Genomic DNA, 17,036 nt, shown 5'->3' on the forward strand with positions numbered 1-17,036 from the left:
GATACAGCTTTTTCAAAACTAATCGTAGAAAGTGATTTATATGTAAAGCTGCACAAGGCAACTTTGCATGTTGGTGGCTCCAAATGGCAGCGAGGTAACTGTAAAGGTAAAATTTGAACTTCAATATCAAAATTCAAAATCAGTAAACTGCACACATCATGCTCATATTAACCAAGCCAGTTGTCTGTGATCGCTTCATACCAAAGGGACGAGAGAGGCAAAAGATCTAACATTGGTGAATCCAGCTTTCTCTGGACGGAGTGCTTGCTCACTGTTGTTGAGGAGGTTTTGCTCTTAAATTTCATTTTGTCCTTCCTGTGGGTGAAGTGTCCACACCAGACACCAACATTTCATTTGGGCAAATAGGGCAAATCTATGGGGTCTCAATTAGTGGGGATGGGACACTCTTCTCTGTTGCAGCCCCTGTTGATTTAGGCTGACGGGTGTATTTTTACATAAAAAATCTTGCCTAGTGAAACTTAGAATAATAGGTCAAATAAGAGACAACAAATGCACAAAAACAACAGAGGAGAAAAAAAAATAGAATGAGAAGTAAGTAACACGGAAGTCAGTAGACACTAACTACAAAGTGCAACCACCACCTACTGCAGGAAAAACAGGCCCTGGGAGAGACTCAAACCAGGGGCTTGTATTTTCCCAAACCAATTCCAGTGTTGCCTCGCAGCAGCACAAAGCCACATGCAGCGGGAGAAGACATCAGGGAGATGATTGCCCACAGCTGGAGCTCGTCAACCGTCACACCTGATGTCAATCCCAGCTTGTCAGCCGCCCTGTAAGAGGCAGAACAATGTACAACTACTTTTTTCAATGTTTGAGAAGATATTTTTTTTTGTGACCTCGAGTTCATATGGAAATCGAGCTACTGCAATTTGAATGTGTGTACATAAGAAAAATACTGAATATCTCAAATATTGAAACCAGTGGTTGTAAATTGTTCTTCCTCTTCCAGTAATCACAAATACATTCATCACGTTTACTTGTTTGCTTTACAAGTTATTGGAAAAACAAATATCCACTGAATATCCAGTATCCAATATCAAGGACTGTTGAGGCTGCTGTCAGTGGAGAAATTGGTTTCACTTCCTCTTCTACGATGGATTTCTCCCTGTATGATTGTTGAACGTCGGTGCAAAATGGCGGCTCTAGAAAGAAGCCCTTGCTCTTTGAATTCTGAGTGATGGACACCAAAACACCAATACATGTTTTTAACAGTGGTGAGGATGGTTGGATCCGATAGCCTGAACCTAGGAGCAGGTTAGCTGTGCAGCCTACGTTACCATGGCAATGTACCCCGCGTAAAAGTGAGCCACCATCATAAGACTGAAGACCCAGGGTTAAGCCCAAAGTTACAACAATAACAATAATTTAAATCTCACACATTAACTTTTCCTACACCCTAGTGTGTGTGTGTGTGTGTGTGTGTGTGTGTGTGTGTGTGTGTGTGACAGAGAGTGATTCAGACAGCAGTGTATTGTGGCAGAGGCAAAAGAGCTTGTCTCAGCTCCTTTGTCAAAGAGGCTAGAGAGAAAATCTTATCTGACATGATGTAAAAGATACGTCCTCTTGCTCTTACTGTACTGCTCTAGGGATTAACCAACACACACACACACAAACACTCATATATATACACACACACACCAAAACCTGCATTTGCATGCATGCTTTTAAGATAGTTTTTAATTCTTTGTGACACAGATCCTTTTTGTGTCTATCTATCTATCTATCTATCTATCTATCTACAAGGAAAAACCACCTTGAATATGATTTTGCCTGTTTAGACATCCTTTTGTCACAATGGATTTTCTGTTGCTGTGTAAAAGCAACCAAACTGGTTACTGCTCTGAACTGAATTCTACTGCCTCCAATTTAATGGCCACATTCCAATATAACCTTGGGCCTCATTCCAATATGAGCAGATAATGGCATAATGGTTTTCAAAAATTTTTTATGGTTACTGGTCAATAAATATGGATCTTTCAAGGCCAGAGATTACAGCTGATCAGTAACATCACTGTCTAAAAAGAAGTTTTAATTGAAGTTTCAGTCATCAATTGCAGTGTCTACAGTTAAGAGCAGCTAAATAATGCAGGCAGGCTAATGGCTTACAGCTAATGGATAATATTGGCTAATGATTACGCCTAAGAGCTAATGGCTTATGGTTAAAACACACCGCTTGACTTATTGTTAGTAGTGGCTGAATCCATTTTAAATGCTTGAAAAATACATGAGGAGTGCTTGATTTATCTCACTTTTCAAGGGATGTGTCCACTTTTTGAGACTGTTTAAGTATCTGACAACATAGATCAAGTGTACCTAAGGTAGTTCAAACGTTAAATTATTTTGTCTGCTGAAATCTGCTCAATGATTGACTTCATCTGATCATGGTAGAGTTTATTCATCGTTGCTCTTTCTGTTGCTCATATTGTCACTGATGATAATAATAATAAGAGCCGGGCTCTGTGAGTTTGTTGGTTCGTTTGTAACGCTTTTTGCAATGCCCACTGCTTAGGGGAACTACAGTATGCACTGTTTAGGCGGCACAGAGCCCCATGATCCCTGCATAAGGGAAACACAGTGTGCGCTCGTACACCAGGCAGTACGGTAGAAGTCACACAAGCATCAACCACCTGGAGGCTGCTGCGCTGTACATCCACATACCAGGAAGCAGCTCCAACTGTAGTGGCTAAGACGACACATTAATTAAATATTTTTTTCAGCAATTCTCTTAGTTACAACACTGTGCTACCACAGCACTTTGGTGTTAACAGGTGGAGTTTTTCAAGTCAATGTCACTCACTCAAAATCACTAGTGCACTTGTTATTAGTAGTAGTATTAGTAGTAGTAGCAGTAATAGTAGTAGCAGTTTTTCTTTCATTCTGTACTATTGATTTATTTTTCACTGGGCATTGGATTCTCCTTCAGTAATTCCTTGCTTTTATCCAATAGCAGTAATGAAAAAGTCAAGAAATAGAGAAGTATGAGCCAAATAAAAATTTCACAGCATTCACAAAATGGCCCACTACACCACTAAGCTTCAGAGGCAGGCCCACCCAAATTCATCATTTGTGATTTTATCAAACAATTATACATTACATGTAACAACAACACAATAATTACAGTTATAATATATGCAATACAATTAAATTACACTGGATCTTTTAATATTATATAAAAATGCTAGAAAGAGTAAGCTCAAGAGTCAGTTGGAGACAGATGCATGTGTACTGTTACTACCAGTGCTCCATCAAGTGGCCTCTCCTTCCTCCCTCCACCCCTCCTACCCGCCTCTCATCCGTCTGCCGTTCCCTCCGGTCTGAACCGAGGACGGATGGATGGATGAAGGGAAGGAGGGAGGGATGGAGAGAGGGAGCAAAATGGATGGATGTGTGGAGGAGTAGGTCGATAGGCCATTATCATCAGCATACATTAAGCAAACTGTATGGAAATGACCTGAACCACTCTACCACTCCAGAGATGGAAGGAGAGGGGGAGAGAGTGGGAGTGAGGAGGGGAGAGAGCGAGAGCGTGAAAGAGAGAGAGGGAGAGAGAGAGAGAGAAGGAGAAAAACACCAGTGAGTGATAAAGTGATTGAGGATAGGAGTGAGTAAGTGAGTGAGAGAGTGAGGAAGGGAGGGAGGGAGGGAGGATATGAGCCAGAAAGAGAGGAGGAAAACAAATAAAAACTTGCTAATCATTATTTCTGTATGAACACAACAAATAAGACTGGAGTGCGAGTGGGCGAACTATGGTACATACATTATAATGCAGTGAAAATATTAAATTGCATTCAAATGGGATTGTGTGCAAATGGTATTCAAGCAGTCATCAACTATGTATGTGTTTATGTGTGTGTGTGTGTGTGTGTGTGTGTATGCAAGTAACAATGATGCGAGGAGTGAGCCCCTCAGCTTTCTTTCCATAGTTTTTTCCTCACCGACACTCTATATAAAATATTCAAATCTAATTCAGATATATACAAACAGAAGCAAACATGGAAATTTAAAGTAAGAATGTGCCTATATGATCTATGGATATGACAGCTGTCATTAGGTTCTGTGTGTGTGTGTGTGTGTGTGTGTGTGTGTGTATGTGTGTGTGTGTGTGTTTGTGTGCAACACTTGTAAAAATTCAAATTTCAAAATAAATGCACTTTCATTTACATTTTTTCTGTCACTCTTACCCACAGTGAGCAGGTGGGGGTTCAGTGTCTTGCTGAAGGACAGTTTGACAAGACACTCGGCTGCTGCAGGGATTGAACCTGTAACCTTTCTGTTACGGGACGTTCACTGCAACCAAAAAGCAACCTTGCTACTCCAAGTTTTGACACCGTATTAAAATGAGTAAAATCAAAGTGCCGTCACGCTCAAGAGGCTGTGCCATCCTTGAGCTTTAGCACATTTTGCTGAGCTGTAAGTGCCGTTATTTTTGATTGTTTTGTCTGAAATCTGCACATGGTAATACATTCTATCAAATTGAAAAGAAAATACTAGAAATTTATGCGAAGGTATAAAATTCAAATGAAAGCAGAACAAACTATACACACCCTTGTTACCTTTATATTACAGGTTAAATGGGGTCATTGGCAAAATTTAGTGAATTGTTTCATGTCATGTGTTCAGACTTAACATTTAGCTTCTACTTGGTTTGATTGAGAATGGCATCGAATACTAATTCATGAGGTATCAATGACAAAATGAAATGATCATGTCCCCACTACTAAATGTGAAAATACCTAGGGGGTACTTTGAAAAACTACGATAAACTACGATGAAAACATGGAGAAGATTATCAGGGCTAATGTTTGTGTCAATGACAAGCATTTTTTTTGCATGTATCAGAGTATGCTATAAAAACTAATTTCACAGAGATATAAAATCCTACATTCAAATGCTTGCTGTGGCATGGAGACAAACTGGAGTTAGATTCTCCTGATGCTGCAGGGTGACATCACTGGGGTTAACTCTTCCGGAACCTGGGGGTCAAACCACAAACATGCTGGGTGTACATGTGCATGTGCACACGGATTGTGTATCTGCATCTGCAAGTATTAAGTTCCATGACTGACAATATCCTAGTTAACCAATATCTTTAACGCCTACCTAGTGTCTAAGCGACCAAGACTTATAAGATCTGACCAAACCTCTAAGATTTCACCAAGAATTTGATAGATGCGATGGAAACACAACACTGTAACACTGGCTTAAAGTCTTTTATGTAGGTGTAGTGTGCATGCAGCCTTCTCATAGCGTTGGCCTAGAGTGTATATGACACCTGCACCACAGCTACGCCTGGGTTCACACTTAGCCCCAGGTTCAATAGCAGAACTGTCACGGAACTTGCCAAGACCCGAAGGAATCCTATGTCTGAGGCTTTTTGAGCAGACGCAGTGTTAAGTGCTGTCCATGGTATTACATCTTGTCAGTAGACGTTAACGCATGCAGATGTCAGGTGTTTCTATGGAGAAAACTATTAAAATGGCGATATCCTCTGATGTGTAAACGGAGGAAATCCAACTTCATAATGCATAACCCTATCTCTTTAGGAATGCATGTTTGTGTGTGTGTGTGTGTGTGTGCTTGCCTGCGGAAACCAGAGACCCTAAAGCTGGCTATCCGCGTGTGTGACAGCTCTTGACCTCGAGACTTGGTCCCCAGCCAACAGAGGCTGACTGTGACACTGGCAGGGCTAAGCCTCAGTGGAACAACCCTGTCAGTTTGTGTGTTGTTGTGCGTGCATGTGTGTGTGTGGGTGTGTGTGTGTGGGTGGGTGTGCGCACGAGTGTAAATGCAGCGTCAGTCGTCTGACCAGAGTGATGAGGTCACGACAGCGCTGTCACAGCTGTCTATGAAGTAAGGTACGTGACCTGTCACAGTCACAAGTCTAACTATAAGAGATCTTTATGGGGAGAGTTGGATGAGTGTGTGTGTGTGTGTATGAGAGAGAGAGAGAGAGAGAGAGAGAGAGAGAGAGAGAGAGAGAGAAAGTGTGACTGATGATGAAAAAGAATAGCTAGAAGTAGAAAGATGAATGTATGATCAAATGAGCAAGAAAAAATACCAAAATTAAGTAGTCCCGCCTGAAACAGTTCTAGTGAATAGAAGTAGAATTTCACCAAACAACAAACTTTTTTGGGGGGGGATCTTCATTATTTGTGTGTGCACCCAAAAAAATGTCATTAAATGTTATACTTTCTTAGAATAAAACTTACAACTTTGGATCACTTTGATGTTCGGCAAAGGGTACCAATAATTGTGTCAAGCATCTAAAGATTGCACTTGGAAAGACTTTAATTAGCTGTGCAACAATGAGTGGCAATGATTGCGAGGAGCATCTTTCTGAGAATAAAGCGCATCACATCTTGGAAAGGCGCTTTTTTCCTGTTGCTTCTGAATAAAACAAAGTAATTGCCTACATTTTCTGGGAGCATAATAAAGCTCATTACTTGTGTTGTTTTTCTCTTACAGCCTCTGTGGTTCATTGTCATCAGAAGTGCTGGTAACTGGGGGGGTGATTCATCAGTCTTATACTATACTTTCCCTTTCATATCTGCATCCATCCATCCACCTGTCTATCTTTTGATCAACCTATCCATCCATCCATCCATTCATCCATCTCTCTACCTTAGAGAGTTGTCAACCATTATTCATATGTATCTATTGTGTGTTTAGAACAGCAAATGTAAAAGCTTTCATGAATTGACTATAGGTTGAATTACTATTGTGTTATATTGGCGACAGCAGCAGAATGGCACACACATGTAGGTGTTGTGATGGGTGTCATCTAGTGTGTTTGTCACCCTAGTGTTTTCTGTTGCACCAGCATTGGACATGGAGGATCTTATTGGGTCAGATATGAGGAACCATCTCCGCTGAGTCTGACTAGTTGACCATTATTGCCCTGTAGCCCGTCTACTATGGAAGGCATTCTCTTCATTACCGCCTGCCTCCCGCCCTACCCCACTTTCTCCTCCATCCATCCATCAATATATTCTTCCCTCTCTCTGTCATTCCATCTATACCTCTATCCAGTCCCAGACATATATTAGTATCACTGACCATTGCACTGTCACTCTGCCAAGTTTGTTTTTTTTGCCTCCTTAGCATAAATGTGACTTTTTAACTTGTTTTCAACCACTATTATTACATTTTTGGTTGCAAGTATGTCATCAGTCTTCTTATTGTGGCTGACATTCAAAGCCTCTTCCCCACTTCACCTCACTTCTCTATCCCTTCCTGCCTCCCTCCATCCCTCGATTAGGCCTGACATTCTCAGCCCTCTCTCCTCCCTCACTCCATCCATCCATCCGCCCTCTAATAGGTCTGGCATTCTCAGTCCGCTCCTCCCTCCTCCCTTCTTCCCATCACACTCGTCCTCCCTCCATCCTCCCGTCCATCCCTCTGTAATACGGTTGACATTCTTAACCCTCTCCTCCCTCCATCTCTCCTGGCTGACTCATGACTGGAAGGGTCTTTCATAAGTAGCAGAATTATAGCGCTTAGTGCCAGAGGCACGGGTTAAATGTACTTGAATGGAGGTAGAGCGATGAGGTTTATGCAAGAAAGATAGTTTGAAGTGCATTACAGTAAGAGTTCAGGTAATAATCTGTGACAAATTAATATGCCACACACAATGAAGTCTTGGACAAGGCTTGGGCCGATATTCGATAATACTAAATCAGGCTTTCGTGAATATCGTGATATTTTCCACAGTATCGAATATCGGTATTTTGGCAAGACAGCATCACAATAACACATTTTGGATATATATTTTTGGATTTTGAATTTCTTTTATTGGGCTGCAGGGCGTAGTGTGTAGGCCCCCATGTTAGTAAGTATAAGAACTGCTTAAGTGTCCTTGAGCAAGTGTTTTGTGAGGCACATCAAGCAGATGCACCGTAGCTTGTGAGAAACACATTGCTGTAGATAGTACACACACTTTTTGTAAGAAGGGCATAACATTGCGAAAAAGTAAATAATCTAAGAAAAAAATACTGTGACTAAACATGCTCAAATGCCACATTATGAGTTTTCATATCCCCCTCTATGCTGCTTCTGTGTCCTATTCACTAAGAGTGAATATCCTGTGTGTGGGTTTAGTGAGTTTCATAAGCTATGTACCTTAAATACAACACATACATGTAGAGGTGCACCAATGTGCGCATACACACACACACACACGCACACACACACACACACACGTACACATACACACAAGCACACAAGCACACACATACATAAAAACGCTGAACCATAGGTCAAAGCCTGCTGGCTCTGCAACAGTGAAGCAACATGAGCTAAACGCCCACAAAGCATCATGGGACCGAGATGATGTGGGTGTATTGATTTCTGTGTGGGAGTGGGGCAGAGGGGTGGAGCTAAAACTGGAAATGCACTACATGACAGATACTCAGTGAGTGATGTCTAAATGGGCATGTGGGGGTGGATGGATGTAATGGAGTAGGGTGGTATAGAGCAGGGCTGAATAGAGCAACAAAAAAAGAAACAGAACGGGACAGAGTAGAGTAGCGTAGAGTACAGTAGAGTAGAAGGGAGTGAGTTGGAGGGTGGGTCTGGCGTCACAGCATACAGACCTCACCGTGGAAACGGTTGCTAGGAGTAGCGGGAGGTTGGCCTATAGGGGAGCTGACCTCTGTATTTCACATCAGCGCCTCTCACCTGGCAGTCTCGCTTGGCCAGACCAATCTCCGGTTTTTGCTGTGCCAGCGCAGAGGGATGGTCTGGCAGAACCCATTTTTGAGATCAGATCAAAAACAGCTGGAGTTATTTGATTATCAAGCAACCAGTCACTATCGTTGTGGGCGGCACTGAGCCCATGATGGTGTGCTTCCCAAATGATTGTGGAACTAGCATGCACGGCTGAGTAGAGCCCTGACCTGTATCGATGGTAGTGCGCAGGCAACTCAGCAATGGAGAAATCTCCACAGTGCTACAACTGTGATATCAGTTTTAACAACAAAAGAAACAAAGGGGAAACAGGGGAGAAACAAGAGAGGGAGCCGGCCAAGAATTGCCCGAGCCAATGGGAGGATTATCCAAGCGACCAACATCTGCTAGGCTAGACTACTCACCTGGTGGTGTTAGATTGAAGGGTGTGTGTAAGTGTGTAAGGATGGGGGGTGGAGGGGCTGTAAGGTACTTAAGAATTTAAGAAAGCTACTTAATCACAGAAACTCCTGTGACGACAAGAGTGTCATAATTGTATTAACCAAACATTTAGCATGGAGTAAGTGCTGCAGTGTAACACTATTAATGGCTGTCATTTTCCATATAGTTTCTCCTGTTCTAAATGCATGGCTTCCATAGACCTACTGTATATGTAGAGGGTCTGAAAAACCTGTGTTCCACAAGCCGAAGCCTCCTGATTTATTCTCTGATTTAAGTGCAAGATAGATAATTTTGTAGATCTTGCTGTTGCATGAGATGTAAAAACAAAAGCCTATCTCCTGATTGACAGCCACTGTCACATTTTTATTAGCCTGTCATGATGTTAGCTAAGCCGACTGTCATATTTGGCCGTCTCCGCCGTGAACATAATGCAAAATGCTAAGAATGAATAACTTAAGACACACTTGTAATGCAAACAGGCATCATAGGGACTGGTAGCATCTCCCGCTACACACACACACACACAAACAAACACACTCACCTGGCAGAAGACAGGCTTGTAGGTTTCAGAGAAGAGCTGGGTCAGTTCTTCAGAGTCACACAGGTCCAGTGGCAGCCGGTCCACACACAGACACTTGGAGTGGAGGTTCTGCTCTTGGCTCAGCTGGTTGACATCCATCCACTGCACCATCAACGACCGATCCCCCTGCACAAGAACAGAAATCTAGAATCAATTTTTTTAAATTGTCAACTGTAATCACTTACATTTGTTTCATGCCCATCTACTGCATCCTAAGCGGCCTGTAAAATAGAGTTCATTTTCTGTGAATTCCACAAATGTTTGTCCTCTATTTGCTCTGTTGTTCTTCTATGGAGGGTGAAAAACTTGTGGAAGTTATGTGAAAAACATTCTTCAAACTATAAATTCCTCATTTACTCATTGATGTAAGTGCAAGATACAACACTTTGTAGATATGATACATATATCAACTTCTTGGCTCTGTAAGTGCTGATCTGAAAGCTCATCAGCCCTTCAATTAAGAAATAACCTTCAACCTCTTCCACATATTACTTCTGTTCTCATTCTATCAAGGTAACTATCTTTAGTTTTCGTGCCTATAAACTAAAATAAACAGATTTTGAGGCACCTAGAGAGGAGATGAGGCTCCTAACGTGTTTTTCAACCTTCCCTGCACATTATTTTTGTTTTCACACTGTCACTGCAATTGCCTATGTTTTTTTATTGTGGCAATAAACCAAAACCAAACTGAACTTGCAATACCCGTATTTGTACTGTATATCCGCTCTCCCCTGTGTTGAGGGATCCCATCACCCGAGGCTGATGATTACAAGGTTTAGTCAAGTTTTGTGGAAGTAAACAACTCAATGTGTTGACATGACACCAAGATTGAAGAAAGGTAGCTTGATTCAAATGCATCATTCTTTCTTTCTGCTTCACTTTCATGTTTGAATCAAAACAGGCTGCCTGGTCCCAGAAAAAGACAATATTCTGCTTCCAATGCTGTTTTGTTGGGAAGCTGAACTAAATAAGACAATGAAAATATCAACTGCTTTGTATTGGCCAGGAATGACTGCGACTGGTTCAGTCCAGTCTAGTCTAGTCAAGTCTAGTCCAGTACAAATCCAAAAAAAACAAAAAAACTCTGATTCAAATGATATAAATGCTATTTATTCCTATTAAAGGCTTAGCTGATGAAGACCACTTATTGTAAGTCGCTTTGGACAAAAGTATCTGCTAAATGACGTAATGTCTAGTCTAGTCTAGTCTAGTCTAGTCCAATCCAATCCACTCCAGTCAAATGAAATCAAATCAAATCAAGTAAAATCAAGTAAATTAAAGTAAAATTAAGTCAAGTAAAATCAAGTTAAGTACAGTAAAGTCAAGTAAAATCAAATCAAGCCAAATAAAATCAAGTCAAAGCCAAGTTAAGTCAAGTCAAGTAAAATCAAGTCCAGTCCAGTCAAGTCAAGTCAAATCAGTTTAACTTGCAACACCCAGATTGTGTTCTGTCTATCTGCCTCTGCTCTCCAGGTTCACAGACCTCTCATGACATTTGGGAGACCCTGCAGGAATCGCTGCAGGATCCCTTGTGGGAGTGTTTTCAGGTCAGGTTAAAAATACGAATGGGGCAATGTCCTGGTGGCTTGGCAAACTAAACTGCCACCACGTTCTCCTCCAAGGGGTTCAAAGCTACAGCCCGTGACTTTCATCACATCCTCCCCTCTCTTTCCCACACCTCTCCTGTCTTTTTCCAGTGGATCCTCCGTCTCTCTTTAACAACGTACCTGCGGTCGGCCCAGCAGCTCGGAGCGGGCCCGCGACGCAGAGTCCTTCTTCATGTATTCCACGAAGCCGTACCCCTTGGAGTGGCCCGTCAGCTCGCTGTACACCAGGAAGGAGCGCTCGATGTTGCCGTAGGAGCGCACCAGCTCCTCGAACTGCTGGGCGGTGAAGGTGTGGGGCAGGTTGGTGAGGCAGAGCAGGGAGTCGGTGGGCTGCAGGGTGACGTTGATCAGGCGGCCCCGGACTGTGCTGTGATGGAGGGAGCGGATGGCATCCTGAGCCTGGTCCCCGTTCAGCAAAGTCACAAAGGCTGGAGGAGGGGACAGGATGGGGACAGCGACGAGGGGGAAAAGACGAACAGAGACGAGGAAAGAGACGCACGGACGTAAGTGGACGGGGACGCATGAGGAGACGATCGGACACACACAAAGAGACATTTAGAGCGGACATTCAAAGGCACAAAACGACAGATAGAAAGCAGAGTACACAGAATAGAAACACACACTCAAAAGAACAGACACAAAACGGCACAAGTGAAAAGCAAAGGAAAATAAATGATAGGCCGAGCGTGGGAAAAACACAAGAGGGGAAAGAGAGGAGAAAGAGAAAATTGGGCGCACACACAACCAACACACAAACAGACAGTCATAAAGACAGACAGACAGACAGACACACACACAGAGAGAAAGACAACACATTAGCTAGATAGCCTATAGGGAGTCACTGGGTAGGGGGGAATCCACTGTGACACACAGACACACACACTTACCTGGTTTAAAAAAACACAACCTGACCAATATATATATTAGTAAAATTATGTATATGACATAGTATATGATGTATAGTATGTACATGAAGTGTGTAACCTACATGACATAGTATAGGATGTATATGATGTGTATATGTAGTATGTATATATATATGATGTAGTATGTATATGACATGTAGGCTATGATATATGATGATATGATGCTATGTAAAAGCCCTTTGAGACATGCTTGTGATAAAGGGCTATATAAATAAACAAAACAAGACTATATCAGTGTACCAATAATATTGATGAATACTGGCATTTCACAATCAATCAATTGTGGTTAATTTCACCCTGATAGTACATTTACTTACATTAAAGGTGGTACATGTAGCATTTTTACAACAACTATCATTGTCAAATTAATTGTGATACCTTGGTATAATTACCATAAACAAATTAGGCCATGATTGGGAGGATTGGTAGCCTGTCAGTCTTCTCGACAATGGTCTTGTTTGTTTATGGTTATTATACTAATGTCTCAAAATGAATGTGGTAAATATTTATTTAGGATAAAATGCCACATGTAGCACTTTTACCACTGGCAAAAAGAACAAAAGCTGAGTGTATACCCTGTGAGTCTGTTGTGATATTCTATGTGGCATTTGAGAAGGCTGATGATAATTTTATGTTAAGTTACAATCCATTATATCAGTTAATGTAATCTTAGGTCTCTATTACTCTTTGATACACACATTTGAGGGATCATTTTCAATAGGTTTCCTCTCCTATCGACAGTGATATCCAGCCCGATAATGAAACACACACACACACACACACACACACACACACAAACAATATTGGCAGTAGGCTGTCGGGGAGTGACAGGAGTGTGTGTAATAGAACATTACAAGCCTATAAAGCAGGGCTTTTTAGCCAGTCTAAATGGCCTGAAACAGCCTTGCCCCCGTGCCGAACCAACCATGGACGGATTCATGGGCGGTGAAATGAGGCGGTAATAAATTGATATGGAATGTGTAGCGTGGCCAAAAAGCCCAGTGTGTGTTTGTGTGTGTCTGAGTGAGAAAGAAGGAACGTCAAGAGAGTGGGTTGGGGTGTTTAGTGTGTAGAGTTTACTTTTTATTTTTTTATTTGCACATCTACAAATGATGAACCACTAGATGTTTGTGCAGGCAAAATATGAAAACAAGAGGCTTTACATCTTCCCTTAAAGAAGACAAATCTACAAAAACACACCAAAAAAAATGCAACTGAATTGATATGGAAAGTGTAGTATGGCCAAAAACCCAATGTGTGTTTGTCTGAGTGAGAAAGAAAGCGACAAAGAGAAAAGGTATACTGTATATTGTATACTGTGACCCTACCATCCAGTACGATAAAGGTAACACTTCTGCTTAGTAGATACTGTAATACCCTGTGAAAACACTCAGCTGTAACTTATTGGTAAGAGAAGTGAGCTTCTGACCGGAGGAACATCGATTCAAATCCCAGCTGGGAAAAGGTGGAGGGAAAAGTGAATGAGACAAGCCCTCCACTCCCTCCACAACTGCTGCTGGTGCTGTTGAGCAAATGTTTTAACTGCTCCAGTGGATCTGCTCAGTGGCTAACAGTAGAAAGCTGTGATGGCACTGCAGCTCTCAGGTACGAGTGTTTATAACTGAGTGAGTGAGAATTCTGCTGAAAAAGAGCATGCACGCAGGTTAAAAAAATTAATATCTGCATATTCCCTCGACTGCACCCGTGGCCCTCACAGTGTCAAAAAGCTAACAGAAAGCATTTGAAGTGGAAACATCTAACCATGCCACTGTAACAAGAACTTTAAGTTAGATGCCATGGTGTTTTCCCAGTCGCTCCTGTTCTGTGAACCAGCTCCATCAAATGCAAGTTGGCATTGGCAGAAGTTGCGTATTACCATTGAGTAATTTGCTTTATACAATCTTTGTCTCTGTTTAGAGCATTGTGCCTTTTTCCCATGAAGAGCTGAAATGAAAAACGGGCTGTGGACCAAGGGCAAAACTAACAAACACACAAGCAAACAAATGCGCTATTAAATATTGATTACCAAGAGATATGACGCATAGACAACTTCTTAGGTCTGACGTAATCATGGAGATTATTTATATGCCTTGCCATGAGCAACTTCTCTCAAAACCAATCCTCAGATTTTAACTGAATTGCATCACTCTCTAGCACCCATGGGAGGCAAAAAACAAACAAACAAAAAAAACAGTGCATGACTAATTCAGCTCCAATCAACAGGTCATAAACAGCACAGCCTACTCTCCTCAGTATGCAACAGAATAGTGTGTGTTGTGTGTGTGTGTGTGTGTGTGTGTGTGTGTGTGTGTGTGCTCTCAGGTCATGCATGTGGGTGTCTGAGAATGACACCCAGAAAGAGAGCAAGAGAGAGGAGAGAAAAGAGAAGAAAAGTGAGGAAATGAGAGATGATTCATACACTTTGGCTACTGTTCCGGGCTTTAAGCCTCCTTGGCTTACAATCCTCATAAACCTTCAAAACAATTCAGCAACAAAGGCAACATCAAAAAATGCTAAATGCCATCTCTGATTCTGAGTAACTGTGCAACAAATGATCTGTCCCCACTGTAGATGGAAGGGTGAAGGCTGGAGTTGAGGTTCCAGGCCCACAAATTGCTGACTGATTGTTTGTTAAATTATTCAAATGAAAACACTGGCAGCTGTTGTCTCCGCTGCTCATCAGGGGGAGCAACATAAAAAAAAATCAATCAAACATCAAAAAATATCAACACGATGAATGAGTTTTTGGTTCAAAAAGAGGGATCCTCCAATCAGAGCAAAAACAAAGTCATGATTACTGACTGAGTCGGAGTTGTCTGCTGCATCACCGTAACTTCCCTTTAAGCCTATGATTGATGATAGAAATCGGTTTCTGAACTGCTGTGCAGGCTGTTTCAAACCAAGGTTGTCTCATTAGGCTGAAGTTGTTGTATTGGGTGTGAGCTAGATGTAAGCCTGCATGCACCCAGCAAGTGTTTCAAGTTCAACGTCAAACCAAAAGAGCTCAAAAATGTGACAACATGATATTATGGCACGGTAAAAAAATCATATTAAAACAGCTTTGAAAACTGTTTTGAACTGATATCAGAAAGATATTTAGGCGCCAATTTCATAAAACAGTGCAGGTAGCAGCTATGGACGACTATGGACACCATCTTAACTTCCATTTTGGCTCTATATTTACATCGGGGCAAAACAGCACAAGAGATAGTTGCATCAGGTACTGTAAATGCCCACATTCTTTGGTAAAAGACTAGGGACCATGCTATGGAACTGTAGCTACAATATAGATCACACTTGTATGTGTGCAGGTATCTGTGAGTGTGTGTTCATGTGCAGATCGGCAGGGTAGGTGCTGCTGTGTAGGAGGGAAGGATACAGTATTGGCCAAGAGACGTTCAAATGAGCAAAAATTGGCACAGCTGCTGCACAGGCGTTTTGTAATGTTCTTATAGAACATCACTGTACTGTATGAGTCAGGCGGATCTAATGCAATGTCAGGATGGGGCTCAAACACTGAAAATCTATCCACACCTCTCTGTATCTCATCTATTGGTGTGCCTGTCTCTGTCTCTCCCCACTCTCATTGCATCTTTACTTCTATCGATCTCTCTGTATCTTTCTTTTTCTGTATTTTTGCATCTTACTTTCCTTCCTCTCTCCACTCTTTAAGTCTATTTCCCTCTTATTTTAATATAATGTCTACCATAATGGGAATCTACAGCCCTGTCTATTGATTGCTATCTTTGGGACCCCGGAAGAGTCAGGTCGATTCAATTCTGTGCAAAAAGAAATTATTAATTTCACATCTTTACTAGCCAGACGTCGCCTTCTCCTACAGTGGAAATCTCCTAACCCTCCCTCTGTTTCACAGTGGCTCACAGACACTGTGTTTTTTCTCAGACTTGAGAAAATTAAATATACAATGAGAGGATATACTGATAAGTTTTTTCACAAATGGCAACCTTTTTATACTTTACAGACTTGCAGGTCCTGCCGGACTAAGGGCTGGTTTGTTAAATTCTGTTATGTGTATGTGTACTCTTCACTCTTACTGAGCCAGGGTGGGTTGTGTAAATGTTGGTGTGTTTGGGTTCTTGGGGTTTTGTACCTTTGCTGTTTTTTCTTCTGTTCTTCTTTCTTTTGTGTGTATAATGTGAGTGTTCCTTACTGTCATTTTTCTTTTCTATGGTAAAAAATTCTAAAATGTACACCCACATGCTCATTGTTATCTCGTTTAAAACTGTTTTCAATAAAAATATTTTGCAAAAAAAAAAAAAAAAGTCTATTTCCCTCTCCCTCCATCAATGGATCTCTCTATCAATCTTTCTGTAATTTTTCTCTTTCAATGTCTACTTATCCTTCATATCTACTGGCTGTATTGCTGTCTGTCTGTCTCTCTCTCTCAATTCTCTATTTCAGTTTCTCCATCTCGATTTCCATCTGCCTCTATCTGCCTCCAGATACCGCCTCCACCCAAATCAATTACCTCAACCCCCATCTAATACTCACACACATACACTCTGTAATGGATCTCTTACACTAAGCTGAGAGCCTAATCTGGTTTTAACCCGCTAAGTATGCTAGCTAACATTAGGCATTACGAGGAGACGGAGGGAGTATGGGTTAGGGTTTTATCCTAAAGCTCTCTCTCTCTCTCTCTTTCCATTGCTTCTAATGACACAATACAGCCTGAGAAGCGGGGGCTGCAGTCGAATCCAGCTCAATAGTTTCTCTGCGAGAGAAAGAGAGAACTCAAAGACTCTTAAATAGCTT

At 41.6% G+C, this 17,036-nt stretch overlaps 1 protein-coding gene across 1 annotated transcript in view; it reads right to left on the reverse strand.

Annotated features, from left to right (window-relative positions):
- Window positions 1-17,036, reverse strand: part of raver2 (ribonucleoprotein, PTB-binding 2) — a 76,661-nt gene that overhangs the window by 25,630 nt on the left and 33,995 nt on the right. Inside the window, exons 3-4 of the mRNA XM_071904220.2 lie at window positions 11,455-11,762; window positions 9,689-9,853 (exon numbers count right to left, since the gene is read on the reverse strand). Of these exons, the coding sequence (XP_071760321.1) occupies window positions 9,689-9,853; window positions 11,455-11,762 (473 nt within the window). The remainder of the gene's footprint in view (window positions 1-9,688; window positions 9,854-11,454; window positions 11,763-17,036) is intronic.

The sequence above is a fragment of the Centroberyx gerrardi genome, chromosome 9 (assembly GCF_048128805.1).
Source record: "Centroberyx gerrardi isolate f3 chromosome 9, fCenGer3.hap1.cur.20231027, whole genome shotgun sequence".
Lineage (NCBI taxonomy): Eukaryota > Metazoa > Chordata > Actinopteri > Beryciformes > Berycidae > Centroberyx > Centroberyx gerrardi.